The 19,898-nt window shown below is 55.7% G+C and overlaps 1 protein-coding gene across 2 annotated transcripts; it reads left to right on the top strand.

The window, feature by feature from the left end:
• Positions 1–19: 19 nt before the first annotated feature.
• DUOX2 (dual oxidase 2) lies at positions 20–19,576 on the top strand. Of its 2 annotated transcripts, XM_043920036.1 has the most exons (34): positions 20–97; positions 464–540; positions 789–878; positions 1,136–1,300; positions 1,898–2,085; positions 2,224–2,425; positions 2,530–2,696; positions 3,062–3,122; positions 3,258–3,354; positions 3,803–3,893; positions 4,170–4,272; positions 4,708–4,871; positions 5,402–5,577; positions 5,800–5,918; positions 6,284–6,421; positions 6,644–6,757; positions 6,947–7,149; positions 7,447–7,632; positions 9,023–9,248; positions 9,328–9,421; positions 11,294–11,481; positions 11,993–12,062; positions 12,487–12,570; positions 13,099–13,277; positions 13,417–13,647; positions 13,823–13,922; positions 14,625–14,674; positions 14,961–15,088; positions 15,341–15,494; positions 16,727–16,959; positions 17,182–17,340; positions 17,484–17,639; positions 17,749–17,877; positions 18,163–19,576. In XM_043920036.1, exons 1-34 carry the CDS (start codon positions 84–86, stop codon positions 18,283–18,285), a joined length of 4,659 nt encoding a protein of 1,552 aa, XP_043775971.1. In that variant the 5' UTR covers positions 20–83; the 3' UTR covers positions 18,286–19,576. The 2 variants fall into 2 exon arrangements, with proteins under 2 accessions (XP_043775971.1, XP_043775969.1); XM_043920034.1 differs by lacking the exon at positions 20–97 and having other exon boundaries at positions 106–540.
• The last annotated feature ends 322 nt before the right edge of the window (positions 19,577–19,898 follow it).

Raw genomic sequence — 19,898 nt, 5'->3', positions numbered from 1 at the left:
CAAGAGGGAGCCGCCCGGTCCAGATGCTCACATCTGGCGCTGGTCTAGCCTAAGTGGAACGTCTGCACAGCCGGCCTCAGAGGATGCAGAGAGGAGGGTGAGAGTGAAGCCGGGGGAGGCTGAGGATCTGCGGAGCTGGGGAGGGAGGGAGGCAGGGAGCAGAGCAGAGAGGCAAAGATTCCAAGAAAAAGACTTCTGACCCGGACGGGGTCCCTAAGCCAGAGGTTGGACGGGTACATGGGACTTGATCTTCCCATCCCTCAGTGTCCATGGACAAGTATTCACTGAGGGATATGAGAGGCTTGTGCCCTTTAAAAGGTGCCCTGTAGGTGTGGGTCCTTGGCGAGACTTCTAAAAGCTTCGCTCCAGAAATGGGGGTGGACACAGCTCGCGCCAACTGTCGGCGGTGGGGGAGGCTGGCTCTGTATTCCTCCTGTACCACCTCCCACCCCGCTGGTCGCAGGGTCAACATGCTCCGCGCAAGGCCAGAGGTACTGGTGCTCCTGGGAGTTCTGCTGACTCTACTCCTGGATCCAACGGGTAAGTACCAGGCGCTAGTTCCCTTAGGAGTTGGGCAAGGGATTGGTGCAGGCAAGAGGCTTCCTGGGGCTGGAAGATGGGGTGAGATCGCTGCGCGGCTCAGCGAGATGGGAAACTTCCCCGCGCGAGCATCGCCACTTGGGTCGGGTTGGGGGCCCTCGGCTGGTTGGAGACGCAGACCGAGGCCATCGGGTCCCCCAGGGGTCGTAAGGAAGCTAGCAATGAGCGGACCGCTCTCTGACCCACAGGTGGCCAGGACTCACTCTCACTGACCTGGGAAGTGCAGCGCTATGACGGCTGGTTCAACAACCTGAGGCACCACGAGCGTGGCGCTGCGGGTGCGTCCTGCGGCCTGGGGTGGGGAAAGGCTAGTGGAAGGCAGAGGTGAGGGAGACCCTGCGCGGAGAAGCTGGCGGGGAGGGAGCGCGCCAGACAGCAGCCCCGCTGCCTGCGCGGCCAGCTCCTATACACACCTGAAGACTGAAGAAGGGGTCTGGTCGGTGGGAGTGGGGGTTGGAGGGAGGTGTAGGGCGAGGTTCAAAGGCTTGTTGGGAACGGCGTGCTCTGACAGAGCCCGGCTCCCTGCTTCGCACAGGCTCCCGACTGCAGCGCCTTGTACCGGCCAACTACGCGGATGGCGTGTATCAGGCTCTCGGGGAGCCGCTGCTGCCCAACCCGCGCAGACTCAGCAACGCCACCACGCAGGGAAGCGCCGGGAGGCCGTCCGGCCGCAATCGCACGGTCCTGGGGGTCTTCTTCGGTGAGGGCAAATGGGAGAACAGTTCCGGTGAGGGTTGACCAGGCGCTTAGCTCAGCGCCTAGGGAGAGGGGCCCTGAGGCCGCTCTGCAAGTCCACAGGACACCGATCCACGTCCTTCCAACCACGTCCTCACCGCCCCCCAACCCATCCCCTCAGGCTACACTTGGAGCCTTTGTTCGTCTTGGACGGATTTGAGGGTGTTAACCAGCGGGTATTTTGCTCTCCTAATCTTTCTCTTACCCTTACTCCAAACCCAGGAGTGCCACTAGCCTTCCCTGTAGCTCCTTGGAGCTAGGTCCCCTGCCGCCCCTCTCCTCTCATTGTGAGGGTTAACTTCTTTACCCCCGGAGAGGGAGGGGGAGGCACGATCTGTTAGGAGATGGGGACTGGCTCCAGGGAGCCCTTACATTTATTGTATTATTTTGATTCTCACCACGACGTGATGGGGGTGGGCGAGGAGGGTACTATAACCCCACTTTACAGTTTAGAAGAAAGTTTTAGAGCTGGTGGCGCGGCGCTCGAATTGGAACATCTGTCCTTAGGCTCCCTGGCGGTGGGGAATAGCGATTCTTACCAGATTGAACCCCACGTCCGCAGGCTACCACGTGCTGTCGGACCTGGTGAGCGTGGAAAAGTCTGGCTGCCCAGCCGAGTTCCTCAACATCCACATCCCGCCCGGAGATCCCGTGTTCGACCGCGACCGGAGCGGGGACGTGGTCCTGCCCTTCCAGAGGAGTCGCTGGGACCCCGAGACCGGACAGAGCCCCAGCAACCCCCGGGACCTGGTGAGCGCGGCAGGCGGGGATGGGGGGCTGGCGGGACCCGAGGCAACCGCGCCGCACCCACGACACCCGCGGGCCCTCAGCCCTCCCGGACCCGCCTGGCCGCCCGACCCCCGGCTCAGCCTCCCGCCGTCCCCGCAGACCAACGAGGTGACCGGCTGGCTGGACGGCAGCGCCATCTATGGATCCTCGCACTCCTGGAGCGACGAGCTGCGGAGCTTCTCCGGGGGGCAGCTGGCGTCGGGGCCCGACCCCGCCTTCCCGCGGGCCGCGCAGGCCCCGCTGCTCATGTGGACACCGCCGGATCCCACCACGGGCCGCCGCGGGCCGCGGGGGCTGTACGGTGAGGCGGCGGGGGCCGGGCGAGGTGCGGGCGGGGGCCGGCGAGGGCCGCCCGGTGGTCCAGCCCGCGCTCATCTCCTCCCTGCGTTCCCGCGGCGCGTGCAGCCTTTGGGGCCGAGCGAGGGAACCGCGAGCCCTTCCTGCAGGCGCTGGGTCTGCTCTGGTTCCGTTATCACAACCTGTGGGCGCAGAGGCTGGCCCGCCGGCATCCGCTCTGGGGGGACGAGGAGCTGTTTCAGCACGCGCGCAAGAGGGTCATCGCCACCTACCAGGTGGGTCCCCCACGGCCTGGTCCCCGGGAGACTCCAGAGCCCTCGGTCCTGGACGACCCCGCCAGAAATCACCCCCCCCCTCACCCAGAGAGCTGCCGTCTAGGAAAAGCCCCTGAGGGTGATAGGCAAAGCGCTACTCACGCAGGAGGTTTTCTAGTGATTATCATTTCGCAGCCCGCTCCCCACCCGCTTGCCCTGGTTGCTTGTGGGGAACAGGAACCTCCGCACCTCTTCTGTCTGAGAGTCTCTCCCATGACTGCCCCTGCCTGGTCCTCATCTCCCACTTAAACCTTCCTTGAGCTCAAGTCCCTCTTGGCCTGGCTGTTACAGCGCTGGCCTCCCCTTTCCCCTCTCTTGACCCTCAGAACATCGCCATGTATGAGTGGCTGCCCAGCTTCCTGCAGCAAACACCTCCAAATTACACAGGTGAGGAACACTTGGGTTGAGGGGGCTTGGGGAGGGGGGTAATTAAGATCCATAGGACAAAGAAGACTGATAGCTTCGTGTGATGATAGTATGTGAGGGTAAGGAGCCTGTTTTTCTCATTCCCCTTGTGGACAGAGTATCGCCCTTTCCTGGACCCCAGCATCTCCCCGGAGTTTCTGGCTGCCTCTGAGCAGTTCTTCTCCACCATGGTGCCCCCTGGCGTCTATATGAGGTGAGGGAGGGTCTGGCTGAGCAGCACACTGGCAGAGGTGAAGATTCAGTGGCCTTGGGGCCCCGGGACCTTTTATACACCCCACCCCCACAGTTTCATGGGGAAAGAGAAGCAGAATTTGGTACCCTGAAACAGAACCCAGGGGTAGGAGTCCAATCTTAACAGGGAGGTTTCCTCGTTTCCTCCTAACAGCTGAACTTCTGTTGCTGAGAGCAGGATTTGTCCAGCAGCTGTGTCACTCTCTTCCCTCCTTCCCTTCCTGCCCTGTGTGGACAAAGAGCAACCTCTACTTTCAGTCCACGTTGATTGCCAAATCCCTGCCGCAGTCAAGGAAGTTCAGAGGACACCCCTTAGTACTCACCAAATGCCCTCTGAATGCCTCACCCCACATCAGCCCCACCCCAGCCTCCTTGAATTCTTTTACTGCATCCTTGTTTCACCATTTCAGAAATGCCAGCTGTCATTTCCAGATGGTCCTGAATGAGGGTTTTGGCAGCTCCCCAGCTCTCAGAGTCTGCAACAGCTACTGGATTCGGGAGGTCAGCCTGGGGTCAGGGACAAGGGAAGGTGGATCAAGGTCAGTCTTGTCACACAGGCTGGGAAAAGCAACAATTCCAGTTCACAGGTGTTGCTGCCTCAGGGTGGTGGGAGATGAAGGTAGAGTGCTCAGAAAATTATCTGGGGACAGCAGTTCAACAGGGTCTAGGACTGGCCCAGGGCCCTTTGTCCTGGGGTGCTGCAGTGGTCTGGGTGAGAGGGACCCCGCTCTGGGGAGGAGCCTGAGGACCGACCTTGAGTGTGCTGTTTCTTTCTAGAATCCCAATCTGAACAGCGCTCAGGCAGTGAATCAGCTGCTGCTAGGAATGGCCTCCCAGATCTCAGAGCTGGAGGACAGTACTGTGGTGGAAGATCTGAGGGGTAAGCCCTGGAAGATGAGGGGATGAGGGCCCAGAGGTCTGTGAGCCTGGGGACCCTTCTGGGTAGTCAGCAGGTAGGCCTAGGGTGCCTACAGTGTAGGAACACACACACAGCAAACAGCCATTAGAAAAAATTAGAGGAAAATAACTATTCTAAACTACCTACATCTGAGTATGTGGGGGGTGCCACAATCTCTGGCACTTAGGTCTCTAAAAGTTTTTGTCCAGCTCCATCTTGAGGTTAAGGAGGTGGGACAGTGACTAGAACCATCCTGAGTCTTAGGGGAAGAGTTTTGCCAGAAAAATTGCCCCTGGTCACACATGGTGACATTGACATGTGCTGGATATGGGTGATGCCAACAGCCCAATTCAAGGCTGCTGGGTAAAGAAGGGTTAGGGGGACTGAGCCTAGAGCCGGGTCCTCTCTCCTCCTTAGATTACTGGCCTGGCCCTGGCAAGTTCTCTCGCACTGACTACGTGGCCAGCAGCATCCAACGTGGCCGAGATATGGGGCTGCCCAGCTATAGCCAAGCTCTGCAGGCCTTGGGGCTGAAGACCCCGAGGAACTGGAGTGACCTCAACTCCAAGGTGGACCCTCAGGTCAGAAATAGTGATGATAATAATGGCAACTAAAGCTTTCTTGAGGTGACACTAAGTCCTTTACATGTGTAACACATTTAATCTGTGTGAAGAACATTATAGAGTAGACACCATCATTGTCCCCATTTTACTGATGACATAATTGTTAAGTCCATCTCAGAGGCAGGACTCAAATTTAGGCATCTGATTCCAGAGTATCCTCACCACTACTCTGTACCATTTCTGCAGAGTGAGCCCTGGGTGGGGAGCCATTGTCGTATTCCTGCAGGGTCTCTCCCCATGAGATGGGTGACCCTGAAGCTGCTGGTCACTGGAGACAGGCAGTCTGGGTGGTGACACAGTGGTCCTCCCACCAGACTTGTCACCACCTGAGGGGGCTGCCTAGAAAGAAGAGACTCCCTCAGGGCTGAGCAGCAAGCCAGGCCGCGGATGGGGTCCCATGTTTGAGGGATGGGGCAATAGTGGCCGCCCCCCCAACACAAAACCACACACGTATACTCACACACCCCTCACCTCCTGTGGTGCCCCAGGTGCTGGAGGCCACGGCAGCCCTGTACAACCAGGACCTGTCCCGGCTGGAGTTACTCCCCGGGGGACTCCTGGAGAGCCACGGGGACCCTGGACCCCTCTTCAGCACCATCGTCCTTGATCAGTTTGTGCGACTGCGCGATGGCGACCGCTACTGGTTTGAGAACAGCAGGAATGGGTAAGGCCAGCCTGACTCCCACCTCAGGCTCTATCTCGGCCTGGACCCCAGATTCTCTGCCCATGAATGGCCCCCATGGGCCCTTGACTCCCAGCTGGCCCACAACTCTCCCCCCCCAACCCCTCTGGGTCTATTTTTCTCATCTGGGTCCCCAGGCCCAAGTTTGCTGGAGACCTGTGACCCCTTCTCATCCCAAACAATTCCTGGCTTTCCCAAACTTAGGCTCTTCTCTCCAGAGGAAATTGCAGAAATTAGAAGCACCACTCTTCGGGACGTGCTGGTGGCTGTTACCAATGTGGACCCTGACACCCTGCAGCCCAATGTCTTTATTTGGCAGAATGGTGGGTGGCCTGGGAGAGCACAAGCAATGGTGGCAGAAAAGGGGCAGAGGTTGTTGGGGGGGGGGTCCCTTGGTGTTGTCTCAGGGGCTAGGCACCAGGCAGTTCCCTCTGTGTTGGTCTGGGAGGTCTGCATTAGGTACCTCCCCCAGTAGAGACTAGACTGATTTGCAGGCTGCACCCTGTGGTCGGGTTGGGGTGGATGCTGAGAGGTGGGATGTGGAAGAGGAACTTTGGAGAGGAACAAGTTCCAGAGAGGTGGGTCTGGGAGGGAGCGGTACCTGGCCCTTTGCAGGAGAAGAGGGGAAGGATGCCTGGCTAAGGAGTGGGATGCTCAGGCCTTGAGACCTTCTGTGCCTTTCCCGCAGGTGCACCCTGCCCTCAGCCCCGACAGCTCACAATCAACGACCTGCCCCCCTGTGTGCCCCTGACCGAGATTCATTACTTCGAGGGCAGTGGCCCTGGTTTTGGCATCACCATCGTGGCTTTGTGCTGTCTTCCACTTGGTAAGCTCTTCAGCCCTCTCACCCATGTCTCTTCTCTCAGTTCCCCTCCTCTCCACGGACTGTCCCCACCCCTTGTTACTGACTGACCTGTAGGGTTCAGTCCTGAGTTCATTTGAAGCCAGCCTCAGGGGGCCTTAGGAAGGGAGGGGCAGCAGCCAGGGCCTTGGTGAACCCACAGGTGAGGGGCTCCTCTCCCCACTGGCTCCTTCTGACCCCCTTCAGTGAGCCTGCTTATCTCCGGGGTGGTGGCCTATTTCCGGGGCCGAGAGCGCAAGAAGCTCCAAAGGAAACGCAAAGAGAGTGTGAAGAAGGAACCAGCCAGTGATGGAGTGTCAGGTGAGATGGGGCCAAGGGGAGGGAAGGGGGAAGAGAACCGAAGGCGTGGGGTGCTGTGAAAGAACCAGCTTACAGATGTGGGGAGAAAGCCAGGCTTCGGGGTGCCGGCTCAGACTGGAACTGGCCTGAGGGCCGGGGCCGGGGGAGCTCTGCTGAAATGCTCTGCCCTGCCTGTCATCCCTTCCCTAGCAATGGAGTGGCCGGGCCCCCGGGAGAGGAGCTATCCAGTCACCATCCAGCTGCTCCCAGACCGGCGGCTGCAGGTTGTGGACCGGCGGCTCTCTGTGCTCCGCACCATCCAGCTGCAGCCCCCACAACAGGTCAACCTCATCCTGTCCAGCAACCGTGGATGCCGCGCCCTGCTGCTTAAGATCCCCAAGGAGTATGATCTGGTATGGCCCAGCCAGCCTCCCCAGCCTGGGCTGCCCTCGCCCATTTCCCTTCTCATGGCGAGTCCTCTCAGGTCACCCCGTCCTCAGCTACAGGGCTCGTCTGTGAGGGCTGACACTGGGAGGAGGCACTTCTTTCCGAGGTCCCCACCCAACTCTCCCTCTGACCCCCTTGGGCCACTCACCTGGCCCTAGCCGGGTTGGAATGGGGGCCTTTTAGTTTCCTTCCCCCAATCCAAGGACCTCTGAGGGGAGGCTGAGCCAGAAGCTTGAGCACTGACATGGCCTTCCTTCTGCCAGGTGCTGCTGTTTAACTCCCAGGAGGAGCGGGGCGCCTTCGTGCAGCATCTGCGGGGCTTCTGTGAGAATTGGGCTCTGGGCCTGGACGTGGCTGAGATCAAAGAGTATGAGCTGTTCAGGAAAGCTGTGACCAAAGAGCAGCGGGAACGCATCCTGGAGGTTTTCTTCAGACACCTTTTTGCCCAGGTGCTATGACCAGGCCTTTTGGAGGCAGAAGGGGCCCAGGGGTAGGAGGGAACCTGGGCTGGACAGTACCCTATCTAGGGTGAACTGAGCTTCTGTCCTGCGGGCTGGAAACAGACAGCCCCGGTGGAACCCAGGTTTTGCTACTCACTAGGGCATCACCTTGGAGAAGGCAATGGCAACCCACTCCAGTACTCTTGCCTGGAGAATCCCATGGATGGAGGAGCCTGGTAGGCTGCAATCCATGGGGTCGCTAAGAGTCAGACATGACTGAGCGACTTCACTTTCACTTTTCACTTTCATGCATTGGAGAAGGAAATGGCAACCCACTCCAGTAATTTTGCCTGGAGAATCCCAGGGACAGAGGAGCCTGTTGGGCTGCCATCTATGGGGTCGCACAGAGTCGGACACGACTGGCATGACTTAGCAGGGCATCACCTTAGGCAAATTACATCACCTCTGCTCTGTTTTCAGTTTCCTCATCTATAAAAGAGTGATTAAAATAGGATCCATCCCCTTGGGTTATGAGGATTCAGGGAGATAGTCGACGTTTGTGGTCTTCGAAGTGTGCTCCCTGGACCAACAGTAACAGCCTCATCTGGGAATTTGTTAGAAACTCAAGTCCTCAGGCCCTTCCCCCAGATCTAGAAAATCAGGAACTCTGAAGCTAGGACCCACAAGCCCTCCAGAGGATTCTGATTCACTCTAAAGTTTGATAAACACTGTTCTATGTACAATGTATTTAGCCCAAGTGCTTGGTACATGATTGCATTTAATTCATAGAAGTTACATATGTGGGCTTCCTTGGTGGCTCAACGGTAAAGAATCTACCTGCCAATGCAGGAGATGCAGGTTCAATCCCTGGGTCAGGAAAATCCCCTGGGTTGGGAAGATCCTCTGGAGAAGGAAATGGCAACCCACTCCAGTATTCTTGCCTGGAAAATCCCATGGACAGAGGAGCCTGGTGGGCTACAGTCCATGGGGTCGCAAAAGTGTTAGACATGACTTAGCCACTAAATAACAATAATAAGTTACATGTATGTGACTTTTAAAATCAGGCACGTGGCATCCCTGTCTGAACTGACAAAAGAGCATATCTTTAGCCCCTTCCTGCCTATCCATTCATGTCTGCTGCAGTTTCTGTCACCGGTGCAGGCTCTTTCACTTTGCATTCCCAAACACTGTCCCTCCTTGCTCCCACCCCATCCCCTGCTACAGTCTCCCCTCTGCAGGAGAGCAGAAGCCCAAGTCAGAAATTTGTCTAATGATCATGAACAACCAGCAGGGTTCACCTTTCTGATCCAGACTTCGGGAGGTGAGAAGGGTCACTGAACTGCTTCCAGCTCAGGCCTCAACTCTTCCTCTCCCTCCCTCTGCTGCTGTCCAAGTACAGGTGCTAGACATCAACCAGGTGGATGCAGGGACCCTGCTCCTGGACTCATCGCAAAAGGTGCGGGAGGCCCTGACGTGTGAGCTGAGCCGGGCTGAGTTTGCCGAGTCCCTGGGCCTCAAGCCCCAGGACATGTTTGTGGAGTCCATGTTTTCCCTGGCTGACAAGGATGGCAATGGGTACCTGTCCTTCCGGGAGTTCCTGGACGTCCTGGTGGTCTTCATGAAAGGTGAGGGGATGGTGGACCATCCCAGGCGCCAGGTGTCTTTGAGCAGAGAGGTGACCGGGGTCCCCCTGTCTCTTCCCAGGCTCCCCGGAGGACAAGTCCCGTCTGATGTTCACCATGTATGACCTTGATGGCAATGGCTTCCTCTCCAAGGACGAATTCTTCACCATGATGCGGTATGGGGTGGGCCCCTCCAGTCCTGAGACGTCCTGCTATTTTAAACAGGAAAACAGGTCAGGTCAGAGGAGGGTAGGTGAGGAGGTTATGTGGCCATCTGCATTGAGAGGTGGTCTAGATAGTGCATCCTAGACACCCAGAGCATCCAGCTTCAAAGTTTATCTGGCCAGGCCCCTGCCCCCAGAAGGGTCTGTTTCTTCAGCCAACACCAGCCAGAAAATTCTCCCAAGTGAAAAAACACAAGCAACATCAAGATGACCAGTAACAAAGCCAACCAACCTCTTTTGGATGCTGTCAGGTCTTTGCTAACTCTTCTTCTTTTTAAAAAATTTTTTCTTATTTTGGTTGCACTGGGTTTCGTTGCTATATGTGGGCTTTCTCTAGTTGTGGCAAGCAGGGGCTACACTCTTGTTGTGGAGTGCAGGCTCTAGACAAGTGGGCTCGGTACTTGTGACACACCAGCTTTAGTTGCCCCTAGTCATGTGGGGCATTCCTGGACCAGGGATTGAACCCGTGTCCCCTGCACTGGCAGGCGGATTCTTATCCACTGGACCACCAGGGAAGTCAGGTCTTGGCTGACTCTTCTAAGGCTGTGCTTTACACAGTGAGATCATGAATCCTGTAGGACAGATGCCCTTGGTCACTGCCGATGTTAATCACCAGGACAGGCAGGAGGAGAAAAACGGAATGTTGTTCTATATTTCAACCCTTCTCTCTTCCTGCTTCTTAAGCCATTTCTGATTGTGGTGTGCCAATAAAGACCAATTTTGGGCTCACAGACATCTTATTCCTGAAGACAGTGCTCCAGTAACACAGCTTCCTGCAGCTCTACAAGGACAGGGTTCATATCTCATCCACCTCTTCCGCACTGTGATAGGCACATAGCAGGCATTTGATGCATAGGCAACTGAATCAGATGAGACAAATGAGCAAATGAGTAAGCAGAATGCACAAAACAGCTCAGATCCTTTTAACTTTTATATCCCTGCAAACCTTACTCATTGGTTTCAGTGATCCCCTTCACTGCCACCTCTTTTGCAGGCCAGATACAACAACTGGACGTGGGCTTCTGAAAGGGCTAGGGTGAAGTGGATTGCAGTTGTCCCTCGCTGGGTGTGCTGCTGCAGGACCCTCTGGGAGAGAGTTTCTGCCCCTGGGGGCTAAGCTCCCACCTCCTCATCCTATACTCAGCGTGGCTCTGGCTCAGTCTCACCCTGAGCAAGTGGGATGATGTATTTTTAAAAAATGTGATGGCAGTTGTTTGCCGTGCCATGCAGGCAAAGCTCTTTTTCTGTTGGACTCAACACAAGTGTGCGTGTGTGTTTGCTTTTGTCCCAAAGCGCACCTAAGATAAAAGTATGGCCACTGTAGGTGCTGTCTCATTGGGTGTAGAGACACTTCTGCCTGCGCCCCGGGGTGTTGGCACAAGGAAGCAGAAGCCATTGCGTCTACATCTCCTCCCCCAGCTCCCGACTGTCTGTGCCCCAACTCGACCATGAATGGGGTGCCTGGCGGAGGTGTGGGAGGTATCAACACGAGAGAGGCTGCCACTCGAGTGGGCCATGGCCCACCTGGACACGTCCCTACACTCAGTGGACATTTATCCCAGCTGTAGATGCCCCCTGTTTGAGGGCTGCTTTCTCTAACTGGTCAAGGTCACTTTCAATTTTGTTCTGCCTTTCGGGCCATGGCCACCCCACCCAGCTTAGCGTCAGCAGCAGGCTGAATGAACACCTTCTCGGTGCCACTTCCTGGGTCACTGGTAACCACACTAGATAGTCTGGGGCCTGCCCCACCCAGCACCTGCCTGAACCTGACCTGGCCAGGTGACAGGCGGCTTTCTTCTCGGGTTTCCCCCACCCCCAACCCAGGTCCTTCATCGAGATCTCCAACAACTGCCTGACCAAGGCCCAGCTGGCTGAGGTGGTGGAGTCCATGTTCCAGGAGTCAGGCTTCCAGGACAAGCAGGAGCTGACGTGGGAGGACTTCCACTTCATGCTGCGGGACCATGACAGCGAACTCCGCCGAACACAGCTCTGTGTCAGAGGTGGAGGAGGAGGTGTGTGAGTCTGGAAGGTGGCAGGGATGGGCGCATCTTCAAAATGCAAGTTCCTGGTGCATAGCACTCAGGTCTTACTTCTCTCTTAGTCCTTGGTGCCTAGTACAGTCAGGCCTGTGTAATCAAGGGTGTAGCCTACAGTTGTGCAATTTGTACACAAAGATGCCCACGGAGGGGTCAGGGCAGGCAGAAATCTAGCCTACATGCTGCACATCAACCATGCACATTGATCTGGGGTGAGCCTGGCCAGAGGACGAACCCCTGTTTTCTCTATACAGGGAATCTGCAAGGCTGCATCCACCTGGAGGGGGGACCCTTTTCCTAATTGCATGAAGTTGCCACATTGTCTAGCAGCGGCCACCCTGTGTGGGTGCTCGGTGTGGGCAATGTGGGGAGCAAGGCTGGAGAGGATGTGGGGATGTGACCAAGTCACTGCCCGGCAGCCATTCTAGGACAGTCACCTCCCCACACTCTTGGGGAAGCCTGTCCAGCTTCTTGTTCTCCTCTCCAGGTGTTGGAGACATTTTTAAACCAAACATCAGCTCTCGAGTGTCATTCATTACTCGGACTTCTGGGGAACGGTGAGTAGGAATGGGGCATGGGAAGGTGTCCTGACTGGATCCCCTGCAGAGAAATGAAGCAAGTAAGGCTGGGGAGATCAGCCCCTGGACCAGACATTTGCCCTCTGAAAGTAGCTCTTAATGCACGGTTGTTCTGAGTCTGTATTCCGACTGCCTCACACACATACCCACATACCCACTACTGTTCAGGAACCTGGCTCTCTCTCTGCCCCTCCAGGGCACAATCATCACACAGAACAGATGACCTGACCATATCCATTCCTTTGGTCCTACCTTCTGCTAGACTCCTCTCTGGTCAGTTTTATGGGCAGGTTCTGTGAACAGAAATGAATCCCAGGATCTACCCCCTCCCAGCCCACCCCCAACCCTGGCCTGGCTGCCTGCAAAGACAAGGGCAGCATGAGCCCCATTTTTCTTTCCTCAGTTCTTGCCCTCAGGGAGTGGGGTTCCCTGCCTCGAAAGCTCCGGAGTTGGGAGGCCCTGAGCTGAAGAAGAGGTTTGGCAAAAAGTGAGTGTTTCCCAGACCCTTGATCCGTGGAGACACAGGGAGAAGTCTTGGAGTCTCGGTCTGCCCACCTCCACCCACAAGAGACTGTCCTGAGACTCATTCCACTTGTCCCTGACCTGGCTGGCAGGCTGTTGAGTCGAATGACTCTTCAACCTCTTCCAACCTTACTCTTCAGGCCAGGGGCCTGGCACTCCATGCAACATCAAGATGGCAGGGAGGGGTCCCCTGGGTCCTGCCTGCTTTGGGCACAGCAGTGAGGCCTGGGCAGGGAGTAGAAAGAGGGATGGACAGGGCAGATAGGAGGAAGTGGAGATGGAGTAGTGGAGAGATAGAAGAGTGGGTGGACAGGGCAAGTCATGATGAGTGGTAATGGCTTGGGAGAGTGGGAGTCACCCCCCAAAAGCTTTTTCTTTCATCTATTGTGGCCCATCCTGACCGCTGCCAGAGCACCAGGTCTCCTTCATAGGGTGGCACTTAGGGGAGGCCAGGGTGCCCTGACCTCAGGCCACCTGCCTCCCACTGCTGCAGGGCAGGGGTGCCCCCTCCCCGGCTGTACACGGAGGCGCTGCAGGAGAAGATGCAGCGGGGCTTCCTGGCTCAGAAGCTGCAGCAGTACAAGCGCTTCGTGGAGAACTACCGGCGGCACATCGTGTGCGTGGCTGTCTTCTCGGCCATCTGTGCCGGACTGTTTGTGGAGCGTGCTTACTGTAAGACTTTCAAGTTGCAGGAGGGGAGGTGTGAGCGCCTTCTGAGGTTTTTCCCAAACCTCAGCATCTGGCCTGGGGGGCCCAGGTGTTCTGACTCAGGCCTCTGTGCTGTGCTGACCCACCCCAATTCTACCCCCAGACTACGCCTTTGCCTCACCACCGTCGGGCATTGCACAGACCACCTTTGTGGGCATCATCCTGTCACGGGGCACGGCGGCCAGTGTCTCCTTCATGTTCTCCTACATCCTGCTCACCATGTGCCGCAACCTCATCACCTTCCTGAGAGAGACCTTCCTCAACCGCTACGTGCCCTTCGATGCCGCCGTGGACTTCCATCGCTGGATCGCCATGGCCGCCGTGGTCCTGGCCAGTATGTGGCACCTGGGCATGCTTGCCAGGCTCCCCATGGCTCTAGCTGTGGGGGAGACAGTGGGGAGACTGGAGCTACTGTACTTCCTTCTCTCCTGCCCGTGCCTCCTGTCTCTGCAGGGCTGGAGTTAGGGTTGGCCCTGGGAGGCATCTCTAACGGGATCTGTCTCTTTCAGTTTTGCACAGCGCTGGTCACGTGGTGAATGTCTACATCTTCTCAGTCAGCCCCCTCAGTCTGCTGGCCTGCATCTTTCCCAGCGTCTTTGTGAATGATGGGTCAGTTCTGGGGAGGGCCCCCCTTGGGAATTCTGGGGCAAGCCTAAGAGTACAACAGAAAAGAAGTAGTTGGCCCTAGACTCTCCACTCTCTCACTGAGTGAGGGTGAGAAGTTAGCATCCCGAGGAAGCTGAGAGATGACTTCCTTGGCCTCAGGAAGAAAGCTGGCCATGACTGGCCAGGAAAGGACTTTGGGAGAAGAAGTTGGATATTCTTTCCCATATGTACCTGACATACAGCTTGCTTTCTCAGCCTGCCATCCATTCACTGGGCAAACATTTATGGAACATGTCTATGTGTCCATCCCAGAGCTAGAGAGTAAGAATGCCAAGATACATGCAGTCGTTCAACAAGTATTTCTTGAGCACTGACTCTGTGCCTGGCATTGTTTGAGCACAGTGATAGAGCATAGAAGTAAGCTCCCTGCCCTCATGGAGCTTACAGAATATGAACCAGGCACTCAAGAAAGCAAAGGTTAGCTGCAGTAGGAGAATTCAAGATTACACAGGAAGAAGAACTGCTTTGAGATCAGAGAGTAGAACACAGGAGGCTGGGGCCCATGTTCTTTGGAAGGATCCCTGGTCGTCTGGGTAGAAGTCCAGGAACCTCTGTATTCAAGGCCATCAGGAACAGAGTCACATTGCAACAGTGGTGGAGCTCTTCCTGCCCCAGCCTGAGGTTCTGGGTATCTTTGTCCTACAGGTCCAAGCTTCCCCAGAAGTTCTACTGGTGGTTCTTTCAGACAGTCCCAGGTAAAGATTAGATGGTATGTGGAGTCTGGGGGCTCTGTCTGAGGACTTCTGATTTTGTCCTCATCTTCCCATGAATATGCACTTGTCTATAGTGTTGACAGTTTCCATTTGCAGGCTCCAGGAGAAGCCTTAGTTCCAGCTTCTTTGGTTAAGCTGTCCTGGGAGCCAGGGAGGAATGAAGGAGGCCAAGGAAGGAGGGCAGAATGGGGACATGCTCTCTGCTACTCTCAGCCCAGGCTGAGGCCCTGAGACCAGGACTGTCTGACCCTGTCCCCACTGCCCCCAGGTATGACAGGGGTGCTCCTGCTCCTGGTTCTTGCCATCATGTACGTCTTTGCTTCCCACCACTTCCGACGCCGCAGCTTCCGGGGCTTCTGGTTGACCCACCACCTCTACATCCTGCTCTACGTGCTGGTGAGGGACTTCTCTGGCAGGGCCAGGCCACAGGGCAGAGATGAGCATCATGATGTGGGGAGGGAGCAGGCTGAATTGGACTCAAGGGCTTAGACTGAGGTGCTGAGATCTGAGGCCACAGTCTGTGGAGCTGTGCCAGCCCCACGCACTCAGCCCAGGCCAGGGCCTGGGCAGGAAGCATCTGGGTAAGGTGGGTGGGGAAAGGGGGCTGGCCGGCTGGGTCTGAGCTATACTAACTGGCCATGTCTCCAGCTCATCATCCACGGCAGCTTTGCCCTGATCCAGCTGCCCCGTTTCCACATCTACTTCCTGGTCCCAGCACTTATCTACATGGGGGACAAGCTGGTGAGCCTGAGCCGGAAGAAGGTGGAGATCGGCGTGGTGAAGGCGCAGCTGCTGCCCTCAGGTACCAAGCTGGCCTGACCTCGGGTGGGGAGCATGGGAGGTCAACTCATGGGATGTGGGGAGACAGCTCCCCAGGCTTCCTCACTCCCTTGTTGTTTCTGAGACCCTCTGGGGAACCCTACGGCTTTCCTGATGGAACTACAGCCCCCAGAAGGTGTGGACTTAGTTTCCAGGGCTTGCACAAAATGGGAGGTGACTATGAGAAGAGCCAGCTGAAAGGCATTCAGAGGGGTTTAAGGACGAGAAAGACCAGTACATGTGTGGCCTCGGAACAGGGCAGGGAACCGAACATCCTTCTCCCATTTCTTCACTCGGAAAAACCCCCTTCAGAGACAGACAAATGGCCCAGACCACAAGAGTCTGTTGAGAGTCAGTGCTCGCCAGAGTGGGGATTCACATCACCGTAGAGGATAGTGGAGGATATTTAAGGGTTGTGGGGCTGGCTGACCCTCAGAACTCACATTGTAAGAAAGTTAACCTCATTCGACTTTATATCAATCAAGATTACTTAAGAGCAAAGTCTCAGCATAGTCTTCGCATGCCTTTTGCACCCTCCAGTACTTGCAAATCTCCTTTTTCCACAAAGAAAGAACAAGCCTGAGGCTCAACTGTGGTCAGGCAACAAACAGGATCCAGCTAAAACGTGATAAAATGTGGTACTTTCTATTTAGAGCACATAACACTTAGACATGTAGAGTGGTGGTTAAGAGCTTGGCCTCTAGAGCTAGACAGAGCACATGACACTGGTTTTCCACCTGCCTCAGTGACCTAAATGTTCTTCTCAAGGTAAACTGAGTTGAAAAAATAAGCCAATTTAAAGAAAAACATCAGATAAATGATAATGCAGGAGGACGAGCGCCTAAGTCCCACCACAAAGGTAATGTTCACACAGTGGAAATTTGGTAAACACTGAGGTGGTACTTGGGGAGCCCGAGGTCCCCTGACCTAGTACACTGGTACCCAGGACAGTGGTGTCAGCCTGGGCCCTTAGTGGCAGGAAGCAGCAAAGAGGAGGGGAAGGGCTGGAACAGGGGAGCAGAGAAGCCCAGCTCTTGAGTTACCCAAGAAACAGAGAAAAGGGTCCTTCAACCCCCAACCCAGAAGCCCTACTAGCTCAGATCACGTGACTGCTCCCTGTGCCTGAGGTGTGTGGTGAGGACAGGGTACCTGCTGGTTCTCAGGTACCAGGAACAAGCCCTCTGATTCCTGCCTCTCCCTGCCCACGACCCTCAGGAGTGACACACCTGGAGTTCCAGCGGCCCCAAGGCTTCGAGTACAAGTCAGGACAGTGGGTGCGGATCGCCTGCCTGGCTCTGGGGACCAACGAGTACCACCCTTTCACGCTGACGTCAGCGCCCCATGAGGAGACGCTTAGCCTGCACATCCGGGCAGTGGGGCCCTGGACCACCCGCCTCAGGGAGATCTACTCACTTCCAACGGGTGACAGCAGTGCCAAATACCCAAAGGTGCCCATCATTGGGACCACTTTTTGGGGCTCTAGCATTGACGAGAAAGGTCCCCACCCTTCCTGACCCCAGGATAAGATGCTTCAGCTACCCCAAAGCCAGACTGGGAGAGGGCTGGGGTGCATCAAAGAGACTGGTTCTCCCTGTCCCTCTTCCCCCACATATCTAACCTCAGAGCTGGGGAAGGGCCAGGCTCGTCTCATCTTCCTTTTCTGTTGGCAGCTGTACCTCGATGGGCCATTTGGAGAGGGCCATCAGGAGTGGCATAAGTTTGAGGTGTCAGTGCTAGTGGGAGGGGGCATTGGGGTCACCCCCTTTGCCTCCATCCTCAAAGACCTGGTCTTCAAGTCATCCTTGGGGAGCCAAATGCTCTGTAAAAAGGTGAGTGTTTACTCTCTTCCATTCTTGAAAGACATAGGGGCAGACAGCCTGATTGTGTCCCCACATCACAGCAAAGCAGCAAGATAAAAAGCCCGTGGCTCCTTGAGCTGAGCTGAGTCAGAGCCCTAGTCATGTGTCCCCAGATCTACTTCATCTGGGTGACGCGGACCCAGCGGCAGTTTGAATGGCTGGCTGACATTATCCGGGAGGTGGAGGAGAATGACCGCCAGGACCTGGTGTCCGTGCACATCTACATCACCCAGCTGGCTGAGAAGTTCGACCTCAGGACCACCATGCTGGTGCGTCAGGGCCAGCCAGGGGGCGACTCTGTGGGTGTGTGGGTGGGCAGAGCAAGGCAGGATGGCCAAGGCGCTGGCTGTGACCTTCCTCCTCTGCTCCCTCCCCCAGTACATCTGTGAGCGGCACTTCCAGAAGGTGCTGAACCGGAGTTTGTTCACGGGCTTGCGCTCCATCACCCACTTTGGCCGCCCCCCCTTTGAACGCTTCTTCAGTTCTCTGCAGGAGGTCCACCCAAAGGTCAGTCCCACCCCCAACCATCCTTTCCCTGCCAGGACTTTCTGGCCCTTGAAGAGGCTGCAGCTGTGTCCTGAGCAGAGGACCTCAGAATGGGGTCCAGGGTTGGAGGAGGGCTTTAAACCCCACCCCTGCCTCCCCAGTTCAAGACTCCTCCTCCTCAGCACCTGGGGTCAATGCCCTGGTCAGTCCAGTCAGGCTTGGGAAGCAGCTCCTGGGGAGTGAGCATCTCAAGGCCACAGGCCTCTCCTCTGCAACCTCTGCCCCCTCCCCCCCAACACTTGATAGGTGCGGAAGATTGGGGTGTTCAGCTGCGGCCCTCCAGGAATGACCAAGAATGTAGAGAAGGCCTGTCAGCTCATCAACCAGCAGGACCAGGCCCACTTCGTGCACCACTATGAAAACTTCTGAGCCCACCTTCCCTGGTTCCTGGTCCTTCCATGGATCAGACCTGCCAACAGTTTCTGTCAGAATTCACCTCAAGCCTCAGCCAGAGAGCTGGAAGGGCCTCTCCCTCATTGTCCCATCTGTCCCAGGCTCTGAGAAGTTAGTAGAGACACTTGCAGCTCACACCACAGCAGGCTGTGGCAGATAAAGTGGGGAGGGGACAGTCTCTGCCTCGTGATAACTGAGGTGAAGAGACAACCGTGTTTTTCTCTGCTAGATCCCCATGTCCTTTTCCCTTCCACAAAATCAGTGTATACTGTTGGTGTTTTCTTGGCCTAGGCATTTGAGGGAGGATGGGGTGGGGGTACCTGGTGTGAAGAGAGGGCTCAAGGGAAAATCTCCTCAGGGCCCAGCTTAGAAGCTGCAGTGTTAAACCTGGCAGCCCAGCTGTCTCAGTTCAGTCTCTGAGGGCTTTTCCCTCCAGCTCTACCCCAAAGCCCTTCCTGCTCCTAGAGGATCAGGAACGCTGAGGAACCACCAGTGATGCCCGTTGCCCTCACCTCTTGGCAGACCCATCTCTTCCTGCTGGAGCAGCCCCTCAGCCCTGGTATCATGGGAGCCCAGCCTCTCTGCCCATCATCCAGAGTCCCCTATTGGCTCCCCACCTTCACAGGAGTTGGATGACCAGCTGTCCCAGTTTGTCCAGGACTCTCCCAGTCTTAGCACTGAAACTCTCCTAGGAAACCCCTCAGTTCCAGGCAAATCAGGACAGTCGGTCACCTTCCACAGGAGCCAACCTGGGACATCCCCTCCATACTCTTTAAGACCCTTCCTTTTCCTTCTTCAAGTGGCTCCTTCCTCAAAAGCTAAGCTTTAATTTAAAAAAAAATTTTTTTAGTATAATTTACATATAGTAAAGTGCACAAATCTTAAAGCTACCATGTACAACACGTGTTACTACTACCATCCAGATGAAGATCTAGGACATTTGCATCACCCCAGAAACTTCCCTTGTACCCCTGTCAGTCCACCATCCCCAACCCTTAGTAGCAACCACTGATGTGAATTATTTTATCACCCCAGATTCATTTGTTCATATTGAATGTATTCTTTTGAAACTGGCTTCTTTCACTCAACACAATGTCTCTGTGATTCACCCATGTTATTGTGTATATCAGTAGTTTGTTCTTTTTTCATGCTGTGTCAAGCTCCATTATAGAGATGTACCACAGTTTGTTTATGGAGTCTTTTGTCGATAGACATTTAGATTGTTTCTACTTTCTGGTAATTATGAATAAAACTACTATGAACTTTCTTACGACTAATTGTTTGGTGTACATAATGCACTCATTCCCAAGAGGGTATGTATCTCGGAGTGGAATTGCTGGGTCATAGAGTCCTCCAGTCAGTGGGACTTGTGGCAGGGAGAGTTTCAGGCCGTCTCCACATTCCTGCCCCAGGCTTCTCCCCCTGTTGGTTCTATTCTACCTCTTCTGACAGGTCAAATGCCTTGAGCCCCCTACCCTCTATACTGAAGGAATCTCTGAGAGAACTGGAAGGGCACCAGATCAGGGGCCAAGAGACCTGGACACTATGCTGACTCTGCCTATAAGTAGCTACAGAAGAAAATCCCATAA

Source organism: Cervus elaphus, chromosome 12 (assembly GCF_910594005.1).
Source record: "Cervus elaphus chromosome 12, mCerEla1.1, whole genome shotgun sequence".
Taxonomy (NCBI): domain Eukaryota; kingdom Metazoa; phylum Chordata; class Mammalia; order Artiodactyla; family Cervidae; genus Cervus; species Cervus elaphus.
The sequence above is the reverse complement of the archived record's forward strand: the minus strand, read 5'-3'. Positions and strand labels throughout refer to the sequence as shown.